General features: G+C 34.6%; 1 protein-coding gene across 5 annotated transcripts in view; it reads left to right on the plus strand.

Annotated features, from left to right (window-relative positions):
• LOC110097057 (uncharacterized protein At4g10930) overlaps window positions 1-22350 on the plus strand; it is a 60166-nt gene that overhangs the window by 12552 nt on the left and 25264 nt on the right. For all 5 annotated transcript variants that reach the window (XR_003702449.1, XR_003702451.1, XR_003702450.1 and 2 more), the window contains exons 6-9: window positions 1975-2044; window positions 2139-2248; window positions 9360-9425; window positions 9606-10354. Coding sequence is in view for 1 of the 5 variants with exons in the window: in XM_020823276.2 (XP_020678935.1) it covers window positions 1975-2044; window positions 2139-2248; window positions 9360-9425; window positions 9606-10354 (995 nt within the window). In the remaining 4 variants the exon portion in view is untranslated. The remainder of the gene's footprint in view (window positions 1-1974; window positions 2045-2138; window positions 2249-9359; window positions 9426-9605; window positions 10355-22350) is intronic.

The following is a 22350-nucleotide window of genomic DNA, read 5'->3' on the forward strand; positions in this document are numbered from 1 at the left end:
TGCTGAGCATATGCATAAGTTGCATTATGCTATTATAACACAAATTTATTTGCAAAATGAAATTTATAAATCAGTTGTAGATGCTTATCGAAGGTCACTAGAATATTAGGTAATCATGTGTTACTTCATCTTTACCCTGAATGCTTCCTGCATAATCGCTTCAAGAAATTCCAGGCTCGTACCTTATGCACTACAAAATACTTTTAAAATTTGAACCAAATGCATTATTTATTTATGCTTTGTTGATATGAATATTATGAATATTATTCTAACTTCCAATATTGTGGTTCTATTTCCATGTAGAGGTTAAGCTTTTGATGCTTTTATTACATATCTTTACCAAAGTAATTTTTGCATTATCTCTCACACTATCAATTCTAGTTTCGCCCCCAGTTTTCTTGTCTTAGCTAAGTTGAATATGTTAGATGTGGTTATACTGGATCCTTAAGATGGATAGCATTATTTTAGCCGATAGAGGGGTCATGTACTATCAGTTGATTTGTTGGGTATGCTGAGTTTCAATGTATCTCCCTTGTCCTTCTCAATGAGCACCATTAGGTTTAACTTTCTAGAGGAGAGTTATTCCCATCCTAGATGAGTTAATGATGGCTGCCTATCCCAACTTACATTCAATATTGGTGGTGCGATTAATTATATATTTCATTTTTATTTTTTTAGGATTTTGTTTTGGGATAGTTTGGGTTTTGTTTTAGAAGGGTTATTTCTTTCTTTGTTATTTTTGTAGGTGTTATTTACTACTGATTGTGTTGTTGCTTGTAATTTTAGGGCCTGCTTACCAAAAATAAGGTCCGTTGGGGTTAGATCAAGATTTCAATTGATTATTGAATAAATTTTGAGATTGTGTTCCTCCTAAGCCACCATCCTCTCTCTCTCTCTCTCTCTCTCTCTCTCTCTCTCTCACATTTCTCTTTCGTCCTCCAATTCCCTTCATTACTTTTACACAAGAAATGATGTCTTGGATCCGTTCAACTTGATTTTATGGTCTTGGTATGGACCCTCATTTCTTTGTAGATGGCATTTGAGGAAGATCAGCTTAGCTCGGCTCGGCATAATGATTTGATGTTGAGCCGGGCTCACCCAATATTCTCTCAATAACAACTTTCTCAAACTGTTGTGCGAGAAACTAACAAATTTGTCTGTATTTATGCAGTAATAATTTAATTTTTATTTGATTAGTACGCCTTCATGAAATTCAAGTATAACTTCAAGAGCTCATGGTACTTCTTTTGTTTAATAGATGAGGGAGCCTGTACTTGTATAGGTCTCTGTTTTCAAACTATCTGCTAGCTGGATTCTTCTTGGTTATGTTCTAGGACATCTAGGTTTTATGCTATTAAGCACCAGAATTTTCAAATGGCCATCGTGTCACGTCTTGTCTGACATTTCAGGATTTCTTATTTTGAGGAGTCACCTTGTAATGCCTCATTTTAGTTTAAAAAAATTTGACACTTCTTGAATACTTCATAAAGGGTGTTAGATACATATCATATTAACGTGAATCTATACTTAATCAAATTTATTTTTATTCTAATATTATTTCAGACCATCACTCGCGGTCAATTTGATTAATAACGCAATGTCTTTTGTTTTACTATTTGATTAAAATAATAGTTCATTCACTATTTTTTATTTTTTGTATTTAATTAAAAGGTCTATTAAAATTATGAGGGTTGTGAGTTAATAATTATTAATATTAAAGTATAATTTTTTAAGTGTCATGTCCATCCGTTGTCTCATTTTTTTGAAGATTGTTTTATGACTGTTTGTATCATGTCATATCTATGTCGCTATGCTTTTCATTGTTTTTTATTTGGTCATAAATTTTGTTCAGATACATTTTAATCCTATGCGGGCACAACTATCTTTGCATTACAGATCCTAATACTATTTAAGCGATGGATTTTATTGTTTTCGCTTGGCAGTTAGTTTTTAACTTCTGTGCTTTTAATTCAGGAATGAGGATTGGTATTTTCAGGGGAAGAACAACACACTTTCATTTCCTTCATACTACATCAGTGAAGATGTAATCATTCTTCTATTTTTTTTTTACTACATCTAAGCTAAATCAATCAAAGTTCAAGTCTGCTTATTGGACACCTTTGCTCTTATATCTGCAGGCAGTGCAATGTCTAGAAAATGATGGTTGCAAGATACGAAGTATGATGCAAGAAACTGAAGATGATTTAAGTTTTGATACCTCAATTGCTTGTGACTCGTGTGATACATGGTACAAACATTCATTTCATTTTACATTCAATTTCACATATATGAAACTAGACTTACTGCAATTGTAAGATTGTTGCTGGATCTTTAGAAATGATCATGGTTTATTTTAGATTAAGCCCAAGGGTAAATCACCATTAGGTCCTTTAAGTTTGTACCATGTAACTTTTTTTGTTGGGTCTAATATCTTTTACTTGTTGGTAAAGGTTGCTTCACTATTAGTTTCTCTATTCATAAGAATTTAAAAGGAGTATACTTACACCTCTTTGATCTGCAAAGGTCAAAAGGTTTGAGTCAGAGAACCCTTCTGTCATCTCTATTTTTTAAAAAAATTTTGTCAGGCTTTAAAGTTCTTAGCAAAGATTGTATGATAAGATAAACTCATCATTTCTCAGGAAGCTAGTAACTCTTTAATTTCGTGCAACTCTGTTTAAAATTTTCCCTTAAAACTTTTTCTCTCTTTAAAACTATGAGATGCATCAAAGTTGCGTGAATAAGGCTGATAGATAGAGTTAATGTGAAGGATTAATAAGGATAAAATGCAGAGCTATTAATGTAGGACATTCTATTGTCTAGGGAAGTATTTGCTACTTTCAATGAAAACCTAAAAATTTTCAAATCAAATTTAGAAAAAAGACGTTTTGCCTTGCATTGTTATTAATATAAAAGTTGAGTCTATTATAAATGAGAATGTTAAGATGGATGTGTGGCAAAATTAGAAAAGATAAGATTGGAGTGGCATCTATTGAAGATAAAAGTGAAAATAAACTCAAGTATTTTGAACTTAATACAATAAATGGTAGAAAATATGCTTGTTAGATGTGTTGATAAAAATAGTGTAGAGTATTCAGAAGAAAAATGTGTAGAGCTAAAATTACATGAATATGATTATTCAAAATAATTTTTGAAGAATAGATTTAACAATTTTGACAAAACTCACTCAACATGAACAGATAAAAATTAAGAATTCATAACATAGATCATAAATAGTTATGATAAGGAAGTTAAGGATTACAAAAACCTTACAAATCTGAACTAGTCTTCTGTATTTTTTTAGGGTACTTTCAAATCCCGCTTCCCCACCTTAGATATTGAAAATTCTAACCAACCACTCCTTACCTATGATGCGCAGACACGGACACGACGACACGACACGGACACGGGACATGTCAATTATTGAAAATATAGGACACGGACACGGGTTGAACACGATATTATAATTTTTATATTTTAAAAAAAGTGTATAAAAATTCAATAAGTATAATTTTAAAAATAATTTAAAAATAATAAATCATTTAACTAGAATTTGTGCTTAAAATGATTAGTATTTAGGATGTCGAGAATTATGCATCGATGTCGTTTATCAGTAACCGAGAGAGGAGATGAAAATACCTTCACTGCAAAAGAAGAATGAAAATGAGAATATTTGATGAATGGGTATTAAGTGCGGATGTTGATTTGGTGTTGTGGATAGAAAATAAGAAATTTAGTTTAAATCCCACAAAATACAAGAAACTATATTTTTAAAAAATTCATAAAATATTTAAGATACGCGGGTCTGACACGCGTGTCCAATTTTATTTAATATTTTTTTAATTGGACACGTTTTCGGCGTGTCCGACACGTGTCGGAGTGTCGGACGAGTGTCGTGTCGGATACGGTGTCCGACACTGCACGCCTTTTTGGGGAGAAGTGTCGGTGCATCATAGCTCCTTACTATGTGTTCCATATTTGAAATTTTGTCTAAGAAAGAAAATCATTTTATAATAATTTAGAAAAGAGTTAAATATGCTTTCAACCAATAAAAATTATTGAAAAAAATGGAGACACCGTTACAAAAGGGGATGATATCAGCAAAAAAGTCTTATATTTAGAAAAGGGGATAGCCTCCCTCAGGAACTTTGTTAACCATAGGATTATTTTCTTTGTATGCCTAAGATCTTTATTTATAATCCTTCTTGGAATATCAATAGAATAAGGAATCATCCAAGGAATCAATTGTGAACTCTGTATGATCCTGATAAGTCCTATTAGTTGCAATGCTCAAAACCGCAAGACCTATAACACCTACAAGAAGAGCTGCAAACTAAGCAGGGGATCTATAGAAAAAAAGGAAAATAGAGGAATTTTTGGAACTTGAAAAGAAAGGAGCTACTTCATTCTTGAAATGGAGGACCTGCATGAATCAAATAAATAGAGGAAATAAAACTGCCACTGTTACAGTTGCAATAAAGATCCTTTCAATCTTCTAGCAGATAATCCATAGAATATGGTAAACTAGGAAATCCACTTGGTTGAGAAATAGAGCAACACGAAACAAAACTCCTTGACTTTCCTCATTCCATCTCAATAGTACTCCTTGATGGTTGCTCTCTAATGGTAATTTCACAATGAACTCTATTTGCAATTGTACCAGTTCTTGATGAATGGGGGTGTCTCTTCATATATCGCTTGGATTTTAAATTTTATTATGTTGGTCAAGATATCTATTCATGCTTGATGATTTACCTGAGAAAGATACCTTGCAAAGTATATCTTCATAAATTGGGCATTATTAACTCTGATGTTTGTAGCATGTGTAATGTAGCTCATAAATACAACTTTCATTACTTATTTTTTTGGGTTATTTATAATAGTTGGAGGAAATTATATTTGTTGTTTGGAGTTCCTATTTCTAAACTTAGTGTTGCATTCATTCAACATTTATAATATGGAGGGACAATTGATCATTTGGAAGGTCTTTTTTTAGCAAATATCTGAATCATTTGGAAAATAATACAATTGTTGAGTCTTGAACAATTAAAACAAGGATTATGTAGCTCTTTTATCTGACATTGATTCCTTAGCTTATTTCTTGATTGGTTTTGATAAACAAAGGAGGATTTCCTTTTTGAAATCTACAATGGAATTACTCAAGTAGTCGAACACCACTTAAGATCTTTTTTGACGAGTTTTTGATGTAGCCTTTTATCTTTGATTTTCTTCTTTTGTTGTTTTCTATCTTTTCTTGTTACCGCTTTACATATTTTTTTATTTATTCTAATGAGAAGGCTGTCCTACTTTTCAAAAAGAATTTTCAATGACGTTTTGATGATTGATTGATGTCAAATGATTAGAGAATTAGCAATTTTGTACTAGTTTTCAATAATTAAGTAAATGTCTATGCTTATTTTGATTATTGGGAAATTAAACGTAGGTGTCATACACTGAAGTTATAGGAGGAATATAGACAAAATTACATTGATATTTAAGGCTTCGGTTATCCATATGTTAGGAAGATCCATAATGGATGTGATTGTTATGCTAAGGCAATTAATTTAAAATATAGAGCAAATAATGTTTTTTTCATATTGCTTTTTCCTATTTGGGGAAGACAAATGGCAGAGCATCATGCGAATTAAGTTGATGTGCATTAATGTAAAAGGTGTATGCAATTTATATTGAAGTAGTTAAGATTATGGAACATTAACAATTGTTAGAACTTTACATCGCACCATTGAGGTATCTTAGTGTATGCATTCATGATAAAATTATAGTTGGGATTTGTTGAAATAGGTGAAAATTAGAATAATAAAGAAAATAGAGAAAATGATCAAAATGGTTCCTCAACTCTTTGTGAGGAACCAAAATGGTTCCCAACTCTTTTGACCGACCAAATTGGTCCCTCAACTCTTCAAAATGGAACCTTTTTGGTCATAATATCCAATGTTGGAGTTAATAGTGTTAAATGTTAGGGTATTTTGGTCATTTTTTACTAATATTTATTAAATATAATTTTTTTGAAAAATTGAATTAAACGTTTCTTTAATAAAAAAATTAATAATAATTTTAGTTTTAATTTTAAAAATTTTAGTCATATTCTATAAAATATGATTGGTAAAAATATGTATGACTAAGTTGAAAGTAACATCCATTTGCATTTGATTTCTCTGCAACAGCAACAACATTAAGCCTTTATCACACTGTGTAGTTGGCTACATAAATCTTTTTTTTCATTGTGTCCTGTTAAGAGTTAAAATTACTCATTTAAATCTAAGAACGAGCATTTCTAATATTTTCTAACCAAGCCTTTTTAGGTTTACCTCTACCTTTATTAGCATAAGATAAATCTAATACATCTATTTTCCTAACCAAGTCATCGGAAGGCTGTCGTTTTATGTGATCAAATCATCTAAGACGACTCTCTCTAATCTTATCTTCCACTAGAGCTACTCCAACCTTTTCACGTATATACTTATTTCATACATTTTCTCTATTCATCCACCTGATCATCCTCATCTCTGCAACACTTAACTTAATATTATGCTTCTCTTTTAATGTTCAACATTCTGCACCATAAAATATTTCAGGTCTAACCACCATCTTATAGAATTTTTTCCTAAGTTTGAGAGAGACTTTTCTATCACACAACAAACCCGATGCATTCCTCTACTTTAAGCATCTAACTTTAATTCTACTAATAATATCCCCATCTATTTCACCATACTCTAAACAATAGACCCAAGATATTAAAAATGTGTACTCTTATTAATGACTTGATCACCCAAAGGCACAATCCCCCACTAGATCTATTATTAACAAAATTACGTTATATATATTCAATTTTAGATCTACTCAAGCAAAAGCCTTTAAACTCTAAGGTTGACCTTCACAATTCAAGTTTACCTTGAACCCGCTCTCTATTCTTATCAACAAGAAGAATATCATCAACAAAAAGCATACACCAAGGTACAACCTCTTGCATTTGATTTCTCTAAATCAATAAATATCATATTTTATAAAATATGACTAAAATTTTTTAAATTATGATGAGTTGAACCAGGACATAGCCAAATGTGCTGCCTGAAACTCGCAGGCCAATTGATGTAGGACTAGAATGCTTGAAATGATTTGATAAGAGCTTGCACAACTTATTGATTAGAGTAATAAAAATTAGAACTATTAGCAAAATAAAATGACAAGATAAAACGTAAGAGCGGTCACTTCCGTTTAGGCTAAGTTGCAAAATAAGAACTTTGAATTATCAAAATAACATAGGAAATCAACAACATGCAAATATAATAGCTTTCAACAAAAATCCCTAATCTAACAATAAGATTAGAAGCAAATAAGACGCACTCAATCCCTACGTTTATTAGGTTTTGAGCAACGGTGAAACAAAACCCTACGTTTACTAAGTTTAGTCAAAGGTGAGGCACGGCTTCTTGTGAATCGTCATCACCTACAAGATAAGGGGATTAGGAAAATAATTAAAAGGGAAAGAAGTCCACCCTTGTCGTGATTTACCTAGAGAGACATTTCTCTCAAGAGTTGAGGTGTCGAAGGTGATCGTCGTTATATTCCTTGAAATCTCAACTAGAGAGGAAAAAATTCTCTCAAGACTTGATGTATTGAAGACGATGGTAGCTACTTCCTTGAAGGTTCCTATGGAGAGAGGAACTCATCTTGCAAATTCCAAAGGGAAAGAGGCGGAGAGATGGCCGTCCATAGGTGGGGAGCCACATGTTGGCATTAGGGTTAGGTTAGAAGAGGAGAATAATCAAAATCTGAAGTTTGAATTTCAGATTTGAGTGTGGAGGATTTAGGGGTTTGAAATTTGAAATTATTCCAAAGAGAGAGGGAGAATTAATGGCAAGGAGAGAAGGGATTGGGAGCAAGATATGGGGCGGGTAGGAGAGATGGGAGGATGTTAATTGATTTCCAATTGGAGAAGTTCTCTAATGTAAATAAATTAAATAGTGGGGGCTAGGGAAGAATTCGGCCAAAAGGGAGGCGGGGAAAATTGTAATTGCTTCCAAAAGGGGAATTTGGGATTTTAGGAAATAATTTCCTAATCCCACCCAATAGGGGCCGGCGGCAATCAATGCTTGGAGAGGATTGATGACGATAGATTTGCAGCTTCTTAATTTGGGCATTGGAATTAGGAAAGGTTTAAATTAAATTCCATTTGAATTTGAAATTCAAATGGAATTTAATTTAGGAACTTTCTTAAAATAGGTTTCTTAATTTAGGGAAGAAATTTTCAAATTCAAATTGCTTTGAAATTTAAAACTAAACCTTCCCAAATTAAGAGTAGATGCTTATGGAAAGGATTCAACGTGGGATTTGAATTTTGGAGGGAGGATGAGAGAAGAGGGCCGGCAGTTAGGTGGGCTTGAAGGGGATTTCGGTGAGGGTGATGGGGATGAAGTTGGCCAGTGGTTTGGGTAGTGGGAGGGGTTTATGCGGTGGTGGTGGTGGGAAGTTGAGTGGCCGGCGGCTAAGGCTTGGGAGAACCTTGGCCGGCGGCAAAGGCTTGGTGGGTGATCCGATCTCCCTCTCCTAGGGTTCTTGCTCTCTCCCCGAACACTCTCAAGATCTCTCAAGAACTCAAGCAATAGCACAATTTTTTTTTGTCATTCAATCATTAACTTTAGAAGAAGAACATGAGGGCTATAAATAGCCTCGTACAAAAAGGACTCAATGATAAAAGACGACCTTGCCCTTAGGGCTTACATATGACGACTTCTCTTAAGCAAGGGGTAAAACGGAAAAAATAATTACAACATAAATAACAAATAACATAATAAAACAAATACATAAAATAACTCAAAACACACCGACTCGATCATGGCCGTAGATCGATGACCACGCCTCAGATATACTTTTCATGCTCTGATGTCTCCACCACCAATCCTATTTTCACTCATCTTTGTAGGGTCCAGCAACCAACCTAACCCACCATGAGTTGTTTTCAGGATCTGTGAGACCACTCCATATGTTTGGTAATGATCCGGCCACTGTACTATCAACATTTTATTGTTAAGTTCCGTTTAAGTGCTCTTTTAAGTTAACAATAAATGTCCTTTTAAATATTTTATTTATGTCCTCCATTATAAATAGTTTCGTGTTTGTAATTTTCTTTTACTATCTCTCTCTTTCCCAATCATCTTAATGGAAGTGTTGGAGACTGATTTTACATGTTTCTTGGCAGGAATTGAATTTAGTATCAATATTTCTATGTTGCCAACCGGCCACTTATTAGAATGCTCCTTTTGTCCTTAAGCTTTTTATATTTTTTTTCACTAACTTGATGTCCTGATTTGCTTAGATTTATTGTATTTCCATCGAAACAGGTATCATGCTTTCTGTGTGGGATTTAATCCTGAGTTTACATCTGAAAATTCATGGTTGTGCCCAAGGTAATTTATGAAGCACCATGTGATTTTTCAATTGTCATTCTTCCTGGTCATGTTTGTTTAAATAGATTTTAAGGAGGAACATTCTAATTCTTTGGTTCCTACAAATTGCTTTCATAGAAGGCATGATCTGTCCAATTTGATAAGTTGGTGTACAATTTGTGAAGTTTATGTTTCTGATAGGTGCATAAACAATGAAGTGCCACAAAAGTTAGGTGCAGTTTCATTACAAAGCTCTTTAAAATATTCTTCTCCACAAACTGCTGAAATTGGATGGACAGTAGATCCTTCTCTCTCTGGGAAGGTAGCAGTATCTGTTGATGCTGGTGAGACGGCTGTTGTTGTCTCAATGATTGAAGGGAAACAGAAGACAGATTGTGGGACGTCCTTTTTTGATAGTCTTGATTCCAAGAAGGATTTAGTGATAGAAAAATCTTCATTTTATTCAGATTTTGAAAATTCTGCAACAGATTTTCAACTGAACAATGGAAGTTGCATTCAAGTTTCACAGAATAGCTTGCTTTTCAGTGACGATAAAGAGCACCATACCAATGCATCTGATGTTAATAGCAGCTCTGAATGTATTTTTGATATATCACCTGAGATCATTGATTTCCAACCTTATGCTGAATTGAAGGAAGCTACAATATCATCTTTTTTCGATGATGCTGCTTCAAACAAACAAAGGAATGATATATCGGAGTCACAACAACCGCTAACATTGCAGGATGTGCCATTTTCGTTATCTTATTCTGAAGCTAATGATAAAGGGATAACTATCAATGCTCTTGCAACATCTCTTTCAGTATATTCTGATGTTTATGTGGATTCATCTTCTGTGGCTCATGGCACACCTAAAGCCAAGGATGAACCAGACAATAGTTCTGATAACATTATTGGCACTTGCTCAGCTGCTGCTCCTCTTTCATCAGGTTTGAATTACAACTGTTATGAGACTTATCAGATCTGGCTTATGGTTAAAACAATTTTTTTTTGGGTATTAATTTTGTTGAATCTTGAAATCACCAAAACTTATGGTAACAAGTTGGCAACAATGCTGTTATTAATGTCCAGTAATTATTAGGACCCTTTTCCCACCATAGTTAGTGTCTGACAAATTCCTGCTTTATGCAGTGTATTGCTTGGAAGCATTGTAGCTAGCAGCGTAGGTATGAATTTTATGAGCTTAGTGGCTTATTATGTGGCTGGAAACAGATAAAAATAAATATTGTTAGAGGTCGTCAGCGGAGGGAATAGGTAAGGAATTGATCATTTGGAGGTGTTGGTTTCTCATCAATCTGCCATGGCAGAAAATTCAATTCATTCAATCTTATCCCTTTACAGATGACATATCTAGCTATTTATAGTAATAAAAAGAAAAAAGGCCTTTAAACGTACTTTTACATAGTAAATAAAGTGTATAGAAAAATGACAACATTGGACTCAAAATGGCATTGAAACTAAAACAAGCAATAACATGCAAAGAATGTTAAATTTTGTATGATTTCATGAACTGATTGTGGCATGAACTTTTCAACTTGAGTGTTGAGGTGGAAAATTCTGTCCCAATGGATTTGATGTTGTAATAGGAATGGAATTGACTAATAATTGTTGAAGTGGAAGAAAACAATCCAACTGCAAGAGTATTTGGGGAAGTCTAGGAACTTGAAGATACCTCTACTTGCTAAGAATTAGGTCAAATCAAACAGTGGATCCTTTCTCTACTATATTAAATAACAGACTTGTTGATCCAAATGGCAGAGTTTATTCTCATAGAAAATAAAAGATGTGTGCATTGATACAAGCAAATGAACTTTTTAAATGTTGATTTTATTCTCTTAGTTTTTTATTTTTGTTTTAGCTTGAAAAGAATTGGAGAGAATTTGTTTTGTGTTTCATTTCAACATTTGTGTATAATTTATAATTTTATACAACCATATGAGAACTTCTAATATGAAATATACAAAAATCAATATTTGAAAAAATATATAAAATTAATTACATCATGATATCTTATGGTTTGGTGAGGTGGCAGCAATGATCTCATGGATTAAAAGGTGAAATGAAGCAGGAAATCAGGAAAACTAGACTATCTGGTGTGCTTGGAAGCAAACCTGGCTAGCTTTACAGCCAACTTAGTGGGAGATGACATGTTGTAGTTGAGATAGAAATTGTGCTAGATGCGTGGAAGTCATAGGAAATCCTTGGGCCAAGACGAAAGTCTTGGGAGACAGCATGAGTAAGGTATTTCAACACTCAAGCGAATGAATGAATGTTATCTATTTAAAGCGCACTTGATAACTATTGGAAGACTATTCTAGGTAATCCTTTCGTGGAAATGTTTGCAATGTGTTCACCTATGGTAAAATGTCTTTTAACTTCAATGTGCTTGGCACGATCATGTTGCATACGATTATGTGCCACATTGGTGGTGGTCTTGTAATTACAGTAGAGTCCAACTTTTTAATATTCCAAGAAAATTTCTTATCCATAGCAATTCACAAATTCCTAGTGCCATAGATCCAAATTTGGCTTCTGTGCTAGTTGCTACCCCATCTCGTTTTTTATTTCTCTAAGCGTTGAAGTTGCCTTCTAAGAATATGCAATGTCTTATTGATGACCTCCTGCCGACGTAGGATGTCCATAATTTGCATCTACGTAAGCTTCAAAAAGTTTGGTCCTCCACCTTTTGAGTTAAATTTCTTTTACTCAGGCCCCCTTCAAATATTGTAGAGTTTTATATACTGCTCTAAGATGCAATTCTTTAAGTTTCATGAATTGACTTATATAGTTGCGGCATAAAAATTGTTGGGTCTACTATGTGATAAGTAGCTAAGTCTTTCTAGAAGTCTTTGAGAGGAGATTTTTTTGTACTCATGTGTCTTTTAGAGCTTCTCCAAGTTTATGATTAAATTCAATGGGGCTTTTGATAAGATTGTATTCCACTTAACTATTTGTTTCAATATGCTTGATTTGTATTTTTATTGTTATAAAAATATTCCATGTCTGGAGTATGTAACTTCATGCCAAGTACTTTAGTTTGCTTTATTCTTTGACTTCAGTTCATGGAGCAGTTTTGACAAAGATAAAGATAGGAGGATCATTTCTATCAACAAAAAATTACTTAATAGTCATTTTTCTCTTATTTTTTTATTAGGGGTTGTTAAGTAATTAGTATATTTTAGTCTTTAGGATCTTTCCAATAAATACCAAAGTTGTATGTAGGGGAAGGGGTTTTTTTGGAGTTTTGATTTCAGATTTGAAAATCTGAGAGGGAGGGAAAGATCCTTTTCCTTGGGATGGATTTTCCCTAAACCTTGAGAGAAGAGGAATGAGGGTTTGTAGTTGAGTCTAGGACTTCAGCAACATCATTCTCCCATTACTTTTGCTCTCCTCCATCATTCTTTTCATCATCCCTCAAGCAGTAGCTCTTTCATCCCTGAGAACCGCCAGCTGTAGTTTTTCCACTCCACCACTAGCAGTTTTCCCACAAGATATCTCCCTTCTTTCGGCCTTGGAATATTTGTTCAACCACTGCTAGGTTGATCTCCAGCAAACCAACGTTCAAGAATCAGGTGGCCATTAGGTTCTTGGCTTCTTTCTTGCTGAAAATCACCTTCCTAAAGTCCAGCCATCGTCCAAGTTCATGTTCTGCTGTTTTCTGTCTCCCTGTCACCACAAAACCAGCCCCAAAGGTTGATTGTTGGGTTCCAGTCACCACAAGATCTATTCGCCCAGGTCTTTTGCCTTTTTACCAATTGCTACACAACCTCAAAGGAAGATCCAGTGGCATTGCTACACAACCCTAAGGGACGATCCCTTCCAGCAAGAAACGTTCTTTCATGGACAGGTACAAGTCAGCCACCTTGTAAATCTTCAAGAAAGAACCAGAAACATTGCATGTGCATCTATCAGGTCATATGTACCCATTTTCCTCACTTCATTGCTGAATAAATTTATTATAAATTCTATCTACGGTGAGTCTTTCTTCTTTTCCCTGCAGGAAACAAATACTTAAACGCAAGAAAGACATTGATTACCATTGAAATCCCTTCAGGTGCTGGCCAAATATATGACTCCCATAACAGCCATTCACATGACTTAAAATCTTCTCTCTATTCTTGTAAGACAGTGTACTATCCGCCAACCAAGTCTTAAGAAATCCTAAATTTCTGGTGTTTGTCATTTATAAATGCTAGTTTTCATGGTTGTCAGGAAGTTGTAGGAGTTGTCAATTGAGCATATGGGTTCTTTTGCCTTGTTTCTTTGGTTGAGTCCAGAGTCTTCCATGTTTTATGGTATCAAATTTTCTTTGTTGATTGTTTGTTCTTCCACTGTTTCTCGTCTAATATATATTTTTTACCATCAGTATCAAGTTTTCTCTTTAATGTCTCCATTCCTTCTATGTCTCTAGACTCACAGCCTATCACGATGTTGTCAATGGGCTCCAAAATTTTGTGACTTGCTCTATTGGCAGAGTTTTGTTTCTAAAGAAATTTTTGGAAGGCATATTAAATTGCAACAAGACAATATTTAGAAATTTTGCCCTTATTTTATGATGATTTAATTAGATGATTTCAGATTTTTTGTAAGTGAAGCCTCTATAGTTAATTGATATCCTTCTCGGTTATGAGAGGGATTTTCAATTAAAGGTAGTCATTAGATAGATGTTAAATGTTTTAGTGTATAGTATCAGTAAACTTTTGGGTTTTAGAGTAGATAGAAATTTATTGTCGTTAGCTTAAAACGTGGGAGAGGGGTGAAGACGAATATTATAAAAATCTCATGGTTCAATCATCTCGGATTGTCATGAATCTTAGTTTACTTAGGTTCAACCTAACTTGATCAAAGGGTCTCTGTCGACATATATGGTTGTTTCTTTGCTTTGGACCTTATAGAAATTTAGGTGAATATTTGTTTAAGGGGACAAATTGAAGTTGACCTTAGCTAATTTAGGGCTTTATATCCTATGAAATGCATCTTATTTTTCACAACTTGACAATTTTTAAAGGGAACTTATAGGCTTTGGATGTGACCGTAATTTAATGGTGCAATTTAGTAGCGAAATTACATGGTTAGAGGACATCAGTTATAAATGTTTACTTGTGGTGCTATTTGCTGGTAAAACAACCTATTATGGGACATTTGGCACGTCCTTACTAGCGAGATAGTATTTGAGAGTGAACATAGTGAAACACTTGAGAAGATAACTCTTTGTGAGCTGAGGTTATTCTTAAAATTTTCATCCATAGATTGTTGCGAATGGTGGATGGATTATTACTTTAAGTTATAGGGGATAGATTTCACTTGTGCATTTTAATATTTATAATTTATGAGATTTTATATTTTGAATAGAGATTTGGGCCCACAATAATTGGTTTTGGGATTTCGGGGCATTTTATAAACATGGATCTCTCCATTTGAGAATTACAATCATTTTGGCCATCATTGATGTTTTGAACACTTTTATTTTGTTGCTTTGAACTTTGTCCGCTCTGCCCTTGTGCTAGCTGAGGACTGATTTTGTAGATTAGCTTTATGAGTTTGCCATATAAACAGGGAAACTTTAGGAAATTGCATTTTAGAATGAAATTTTCTTGTAAAAGGCATTGATTAGGATAGGAATTATGCCTGCATATTTAGTGAGATGAAGAATGCCACACTGAAAGTCCTTTGAAGAAATTGATTTTGTAAGTTAAGTAAAGTTGCGGTGTTCTAGGCAACAGTGCCAAAGTCAGACATCGTTATTGTTATTTGAAGTATATTTGGAATTTGAAGTTGAGCTTTTGGTTGATGCACAATTCGTTAATTTAGCTTGTATCGTACTTGAAGGATCATTTTTTTTTGGAAAATAGGGTTCTGAAATTATCTCTATGTTTCCATTCATTCTTTCTAAGTTCCTGATAGTAAGTTGTAATCTAGGTTAGGCTCTAGAAGCATAGATTCAAGTGTTTGCTCTTTTTAGAGCTTAATAGAACATATTCTGACCGCTTTTAATGATGAATTATCTACAATATTGACATTAGAATTTTTATGGCATGGGTTGCAATTGTAGACTACATTTTTTTGTCTCTTTTCATGCAATCTTGATGCAAGCAAAAGTTTGGGAAGAGCCCCCAAATTTTTGCCAGCAAAAGCTAGACTTTCCTAGGTAATAGAAAATACACGAAATACCCAAAAGACACAAAATCCGACTATTGAACTAAAAAAATAACTTCACTTTATAATATAAAAGACTTACAAACTTTTGACGCTTACAAATGACAAAATAAAGACACAACGACTTTCCTAAAACTACTTTTTTGCTTGAGAAGAAGGATGCAAGTGGCGTCGGACTTGCGGATAGAAGAAGGAGATTAGAAGCCGAGACGAAGAAGACATAACTCGCAAGTTATCCTAGAAGGAGGAGGAAGGAATACATAGCTCGCAAGCTATCAAACAAAACCCAAAGGTTTTCTTCCAAAAATTACTTTCATCAACTCTCTACAACAGCCCAAAACAATCATATATATAGGAGGGAAGAAGCAGCCCAAAAACCCTTAAAATAGCCCTCGTAAATTGGAGAAGAGGAAGGCCAAAAGACACCACAAACATCCCCCCAAAATCTGCACAAAAAAACACACCAAAACACCCCCTAAAAACTGCACAGAAAACAGGAAATGAAAGGCTAAGGGTCAGCCATAAAGCATCCTAAAAAACCTCCCAGAAACAGGTTTATATTTATGGGACAACAGCCAGAAACAGAACCGGCAAACAGAGAATCTCAACGGGTAGCCAGGTAACAGAGAGCAAACGACATAGCAAGGGGAATGAACAACCTTTCGGAAACAACACCATAGGAGAAGTCACGGGAACAACAACAGCCAGGAGAAAACCAATAAGACAAGGGGAAGGGAAGAGACACAAGGATATGAAGAGAGAAGCTAAAGGAGGGGAAACCAAAGAGACAAGGGCAAGGGGGAATGAATCTAAGAAATCTTACAACTTATGAGCTTAAGACACTCTACTAGATATTAATGAGCTGACATTTAATAGAGGATATTAAAGCTCACCAAAAATAAAACCCAACTTGTTTTGACCCCCCCTTGCCTACATCAAATTCTCCTCCGGTTGAAAGAATTCATCTTCCGATGAGTTGTTTTTAAATTTCTTCTGAGGAGGCAACGAAGGCGCCTCAAGCTCTTGAATTTGGGCTTCATATTTCTTTAGGATCTTCTCTTGCTTCAGCTTGAATTGGGCTTGCAGAAATTTCTTCATTTTCTCGAATTTCTCATCACATAAGTGCATCCATCGTTGTATTTTGTAAAGTTCATTTTGAATTGGGCCTGTTGAATCTCCATCTGTCGGAACCCATCTGTCCATCAGAAGAGGGACTTCAAGATCTTCTGGCTTGCATTCGTCCACTGGATCACTATTTTTATCTTTTTCCATTTTTTAAACACTTAAAAAAAAGACACGAAAAGAGACTTAGGAAGACACAAACCTAGGCTCTGATACCAATTTGATGCAAGCAAAAATTTGGGAAGAGCCCCCAAATTTTTGCAAGCAAAAGTTAGACTTTCCTAGATAATAGAAAATACACAAAATACCCACAAGACACAAAATACGATAATTGAACCAAAAAAATAATTTCACTTTATAATATAAAAGACTTACAAACTTTTGACACTTACAAATAACAAAATAAAGACAGCGACTTTCCTAAAACTGCTTTTCCTTTGCTTGAGAAGAAGGATACAAGTGACGTCAGACTTGCGGATAGAATAAGGAGATTAGAAACCGAGACGAAGAAGGCACAACTCGCAAGTTATCCTAGGAGGAGGAAGGAATACATAGCTCGCAAGCTATCAAACAAAACCCAAAGGTTTTCTTCCAAAAATTACTTTCATCAACTCTCTACAACAGCTCAAAACAATCATATATATAGGAGGGAAGAAGCAGCCCAGAAGCCCTTAAAATAGCCCTCATAAATTGGAGAAGAGGAAGGCCAAAATACACTACAAACAGCCTCCCAAAATCTGCACAAAAAACACACCAAAACAGCCCCTAAAAACTGCACAGAAAACAGGAAATGAAAGGCCAAGGGTCAGCTATAAATCATCCTAAAAAACCTCTCAGAAACAGGTTTATATTCACGGGACAACAGCCATAAACAGAACCAACAAACAAAGAATCCCAACGGACACCCAGGTAACAGAGAGCAAACGACACAACAAGGGGAATGAACAACCTTTCAGAAACAGCACCAGAGGAGAAGTCACGGGAACAGCAACAACCAGGAGAAAACCAATAAGACAAGGGGAAGGGAAGAGACACAAGGATATGAAGAGAGAAGCTAAAGGAGGGGAAACCAAAGAGACAAGGGCAAGGGGGAATGAATCTAATAAATCTTACAATTTATGAGCTTAAGACATTCAACTAGATATTAATGAGCTGACATTTAGTTGAGGAAATTAAAGCTCACCAAAAATAAAACCCAACTTGTTTAACCCCCCCCTTGCCTACATCAAATTCTCCTCCGGTTGAAAGCCCGCGCACCTACATCAAATCTTAAGCTCCTGAGTATACCATCTTAATAGTAATTTTCTTCCTGTTTGCAAAGAGATCAACTGAGAATTTACTTTTTCTAGCAACCAAGTTTATTTTGATGAAGTTTCCAAATAAGTTTTATTGGCAGAATAATTGAATGTCTTCAATTTATATTGTCAAGATGGCTGAAAAAGGAAAGTGAGCCGTTGCAAATTATCTTTAAAATTTTTTAGTATAGTATTTCATCATGAATGTTTCATATTTTACATCTTCGTTTTTCATTCAGAAGTTAAATTTTTAGCATTAGAGTTGCGAGCTTTTTTATTACTAGCTTGTGTTCAGCCATCTTTATGGCAGATGCCACCATATTCTTCCCAAGAGGATCTTACATGTATGTTTTTTCCACTCTTGATGGATCGTGATTATTACATCCGCTGACCGGACGTAGAGCTACGTTCGGCCGCCAATAACATGTCGCCATGTGCTCTTACTCTTTACTGCGCGGCCTGACGACTTGACCCGAATCGGAACCCGGGAATGCTATGTTCACGTATTGCGAGGTATTACTCGGTATTGCTTGGCAATAACAAGAAATACCGCTCTGTGAAGACCAATACCGAGTAATACCGAGTTGTACCGAGTTTTTCTCGGTATTGCTCGGTATTTGCTCGGTATTGGTTATTGCTGAGCAAAATCGACCAATACCTAGCAATACCGAGCAAATACCGAGTAATACCGGGTCCGTTCCGGGTAGGATTGTCGGGGCGCGCGGTAAATAGTGAGAACGCATTGCGCGATTCTACTGGCGGCCGAACATAGAGCTACGTCCTGTGACCGGACCAAATAAAAGTTCCTGATGGATGAAGAATGACTTTTAGTGCTGGTGAAAAACACGTTGGCTTAGAAAAACTCCATATTGAAGGACTGTTCAGTTTCACAAGGAGTAGAAGCTTCGTGGCGCTAATACCATCTTAAAAATTACATTGATAAAATAGGTGAGTAGAAAATGAGAGATTATGAGATAAATTTTATTGCTTTGTTCTCTGTAAAAACATGATAAGCTGTAAATTAATAGATAATGAACTAATTTCCAAGAAAATAAATAAATTTGAAAATCAATCATTAATTTTGAAAACAGCATTAAGCACACAATAGAAATTGAATGCTTCCTTCCATCTATTGTTGGATTGCTGTAGATAGAAAATTGCTTCATACGAATTATTGAATTGCTATATATGAAAAGGTGGTGTTCGTGATTTGCTAGGTTGTATAAGTAGAAAAGTTCTAGCCACAGATTTATAATTATTTTAATAGGCAACAGAGAGATATTGGTTTCAGAAATGCTCAATTGAGGGAACATGGATGTAGTTTACCTTGGAGAAGGGCAATTGATGGTCTTTAGGAGATCCAAAATCATTAAAATATTATAGTATCACATCGGTCAGAGGGGAGTTGCAGAAACTTGCTAGCCGAATTCTTGCAAACATTAGAAAATTTGATTCATTCAATCAGCATTTTAAAAATGCTAAGCGCAATACAAAGCACAAGGTCCTTTTTCCTTCAATCCGTAAAGTGCAAAGAGAAGTATTGCTTCTATTAATTAGAGCATTCATAAGTTGTGTATATAATATACACATTTATTATGTGCATACAATAATTATTTAATCAATTAAACTTAAACATGTCAGGGAATAAAATTTTAGCAAAATAATGAAGTGACGTAAGAATACTTGAAAATTAAGATTATATTCGAGATTGAATGGCTAACTAGAGATTGAATGACTCGATGACTATAGGATGCAATGAGAAACAGATGATTATGCCTAGTTATTTTTTTTTATTGTTGAACTGAAGCATAGAATTTAAATAATGATTTTGCTCTGAACAGGAGCTGAGCGCATAATGCTATGATATGATGGTGTGAATTGGCACAACTCACGTGCTTTGTTATGAGCTTGTATTTTATGGGAAAGCTATACGTAGGGTAGTACTTTGCTTATCTTTGTTCTCAAAGCATGATTTTAAGAATGCCACATTCCATCTAATCCTTTTTATAAATCTAATAACTAAACAGCAAAAAAAAATCAACCTTTTAAGATTATTTTCTTAAATAAACCAAAATGTTAGATGAGTTAGAAAACATGCAAAGAATGTTCAAGTTCTATGTTATTCTGCCATCCCTCCCTTTCTAGTGCAAGTGGAGCTTCTGATCAAATATATTTTGCCTACTTATAAGTTACAATTGATTTGGTAGCATCAGCCGCCATCCTATGTGCATTGCATTGATTTACTGTTGCTTCTTGTTCGTCATGGTAGCGAATTAATCTTGTACCCATCTTTATTTTAACTAACTAAAAAACTAAAACATATTTGGCACATGATTATAGGATTTATTTGAGAAGAAAATTATATGCATATGCATATAGGGGTAAGACAGAAGTTAAAGGAGAAAGCTACTAATAGTTGCAGTTCATGTGATTTTGCCAAAAAGGAGGTTGGTTTTGTTAAGATGAGAGACGGGAACCAAAAAGTGGTGAAGATTTGTGGAATCTGATGGAATCAAAATTATTGGGTACTTTAAGAGGACTGAAACATCTATTTATAAGAAATTACGGCTGAAAAATATATGCATTTTAAACACACAATTCATGGATGTTTCATCTAAATGGCATCCAATTATGGCCTAGCTACACCTCACAAATATTCTCTTCATAAATCCTCTAGCAATTGTATGAAGCTTCATGGTGAGTTGAACGTGTCAGGCAGTTGGGTAGGGGGGCCATTTTCTATTTCTCTACTCTCCTCTATGATGCACCGACATGGACACGACGACACGGACACGACACGACATTTTTTAAAAATATAGGACACGGGTGCGACGTGGACACGACATAATATTTTTTTAATATAATATATAGAAATTAATGTAACATTATATTAAAAATGGCAAGCAATAATAAATCAAAGTAATGATAACTTGTTTAGCTTATAACATAAAGATGTTTAGTACAAAATGTTTAGTAAAACCACAAAATATAAGCAAAAAAATTATTTAGTACAACATAAAAGTCCAACTACCAATAGAGGAAATGATAGAATTAGATTCAAAGGTTGGTCTTTGGCCTTCAATATCATCATCATTGAATATCATATGTAGGTGCTACCACAATAATTGCATTTGAATGACACAGTCCCTCCTTCAAAAGTTTTTCCTAACCTTATAACATAAATCTATAATGGCTTATCAGTTTCTACAGATGGCTCTTTTGAACAATTCCCACCAGCACTAGAGCTCATTTTGCTTTTAACTTCACTGGTAAAAAATGAAGACTTAATAAATATTGTCAAACAAAGTTAAAAAATAAATAAAGAACTATTACATCATGTGTTATGCCCGGGGGTCCAAGGAGGCGCTGCCTCATGGCGGGGTTCGACCTGAAAATGCGCAGCAAAAGCGCAATAAAAGCGCATTGAAAGCGTAGTAAAAGCGCAGTGAAAGCGTAGTAAAAACACAGTGAAAGCACATTGAAACGCATTAAATGAACCGACTAATATGAAATAGCGGGATTATTTATTTATTTATACAATAGTCGGACACGCGTGTCCGGTTTAATTTTTCATTTTTTTTAAATGGGACACGGTAATGATGTGTCCGACACGTGTCCTCGCCGTGTCGGACTCGTCTCCGTGTCCGACACTACATACCCTCTTAAAAGGAAGTGTCGGTGCATCATAGACTCTCCTTTAGCTACTTCAATAATTGGAAGAATAATTGGGGCATCTTCGGTATTTGAAGATTTTTTAATCTAATATTTCATTATTTATTGAGCATTGGATGATGTATTATGAGAAAAGTATCCCTATAATTATTAGCAATAAAATTATGAGAAAAGTGGACATCCTTTTTAGACTTACGGTTGTGTTGGACTTTCTTAATCATTCCTCATATTATGTTAACAAACAACAACAACAACATCAAGTCTTTATCCCACTGTGGGGTCGGCTACATGAATATTTTTTCTCCATTGTGTTATGTTAAGAGTCAAATTCTCATTTAAATCTAATAAGGGAAGGTCATATCTAATATTTTCTAACCAAGTCTTTTTAGGTCTATCTCTATCTTTCTTAACATAAGTCAAATCTAATACATCTACTTTCCTAATCGGGTCATCGGAAGGCCGTCGTTTTATGTGACCAAACCATCTAAGGCGACTCTCTAATCTTATCCTCCTCTAGAGCCACTCCAACCTTTTTCATGTATATGTTTTTTTTGTATCATGTCTCTAAGAGTAAAGCCACTCATCCACCTAAGCATCCTCATCTTTGCAACATTAACTTAATATTATGCTTCTCTTTTAATGGACAACATTCTACCCCATAAAGCATTGCAGGTTTCACC

This window comes from Dendrobium catenatum, unplaced genomic scaffold, assembly GCF_001605985.2.
Source record: "Dendrobium catenatum unplaced genomic scaffold, ASM160598v2 fragScaff_scaffold_1347, whole genome shotgun sequence".
NCBI classification, from domain to species: Eukaryota; Viridiplantae; Streptophyta; class Magnoliopsida; order Asparagales; family Orchidaceae; genus Dendrobium; species Dendrobium catenatum.